The sequence below is a fragment of the Atta cephalotes genome, assembly GCF_000143395.1.
Source record: "Atta cephalotes unplaced genomic scaffold scaffold00055, whole genome shotgun sequence".
NCBI lineage: Eukaryota > Metazoa > Arthropoda > Insecta > Hymenoptera > Formicidae > Atta > Atta cephalotes.
The window spans coordinates 156,917-158,331 of record NW_012130119.1 but is presented as its reverse complement, the minus strand read 5'-3'; the positions used below and the strand labels follow the sequence as shown (position 1 = coordinate 158,331).

Genomic DNA, 1,415 nt, shown 5'->3' with positions numbered 1-1,415 from the left:
ATATAATATATATATATATATATATATATATATATATATATATATGTATGTATGTATATAGATATATATATATATCTCATTGCATTTTTTCAGTAATCTAATCCACTGACATCTTTTAAAAACAATAAAGATGATACATTGTACTGCTCATTATTACAAGAATCGTTTTAAATAGGTATAATAGATAAAAGTCAACAGCCAATCGAGCGAGATGTTATGACTTATGATTGAATCTCATACAATATAGATAGCTATTTGTATTGTATAAATTACAAATATAGTTTCCTCATCCTCGAATGAAAAAGTTCTTAATATTCTCGAAATTACAAGCTCCTACTTATCCTAAATCCGTCTACTATGTACGAGCCTTTAAAACAACAAGAGCTAGGAAAACAATTCGAGTTCTACGTACAAAATAAGAGGACTTGTGTGAAACTCAGAATGACAGGTGTTCCTTTTTTTTCTTCCCATACAAAACATAGTGATTTTATTCTACAAATAAATTTTGGTTAATTATTCCTGTTCGAAAACTTGTATGTTGATTCTCTTTTTCTTTTTTTTCCCTTTCTCTATTTGTGATGCGCCACTTAATGTGGTACCGTCATTGGTGCGCATGTGTATTTTATATTCAATAATATTAACAAATAGTGTAACACTCATGATAACGCTGATGAGCATGTAATTCGATTTCTTCGTGAAAATGGCAATGAATGCATCAAATGGCGGTGCAGCAATGTAGGCGTAAGTACCAGGTCGCGTACGATGATCGGCCCGGATGATCACGCAGTCGTTACATTTGACACCAAGCTCCTGTCACAAACGGCGCTGACGCTGATGCCGATGCTGCTATCGCCGCCAGCTGCGTGATTCACCATCCTCATCTTCTTCTTCCTCATTCTCCTCTAAGAGTAATGCCTCCGTGCCCTGAAGAAATCATTAAAGCCTTTAAAAAACTAATAGCAAATGTATAGATGTTCTGATGACAGAACATCTACATTAATAAAATATTTATTACCGAAAAGTTTTATTAGCCTATATCTCTCTCTAATTGCCCTCATCGACTGGTGCCTAGTAAGTTTTCCTTTTGTTTTATCAATAAAAATGTTTTATTTATTAAATTGGCCAATTAGCGATATACGCCAGAAATGTGCAAGTGGAACCCTCCCATTTATTACATAAAGGACACAGCATGTCATATTAGCTGCGTTCATAATTTCAGATAAATAAAACAAAAATTTTCCTTGTTAAATATTTTCTTGCCTATTTTCGAAATCTAAAAGCCACAGAAACCATTTTAATTAATAAAAAATCTAAAAATTTCAAAAAATTTTAATTTCCAATATGCTAACAAAATAATTTTAAATTTGTTTTATAATTATTTGTATATTCTATTTATTATTATTCTGATTCAAATT

At 31.2% G+C, this 1,415-nt stretch overlaps 2 protein-coding genes across 2 annotated transcripts in view; one reads left to right on the top strand and one right to left on the bottom strand.

Annotated features, from left to right (window-relative positions):
* LOC105623247 (sodium/bile acid cotransporter 7-like) overlaps positions 1-1,415 on the top strand; it is a 4,549-nt gene that overhangs the window by 1,677 nt on the left and 1,457 nt on the right. The gene's annotated exons all lie outside the window — the stretch shown is intronic.
* Positions 847-1,415, bottom strand: part of LOC105623248 (RNA-binding protein 26) — a 10,575-nt gene continuing 10,006 nt past the window's right edge. The window contains exon 10 of the mRNA XM_012204647.1: positions 847-924. Coding sequence (XP_012060037.1) covers positions 847-924 — 78 coding nt within the window. The remainder of the gene's footprint in view (positions 925-1,415) is intronic.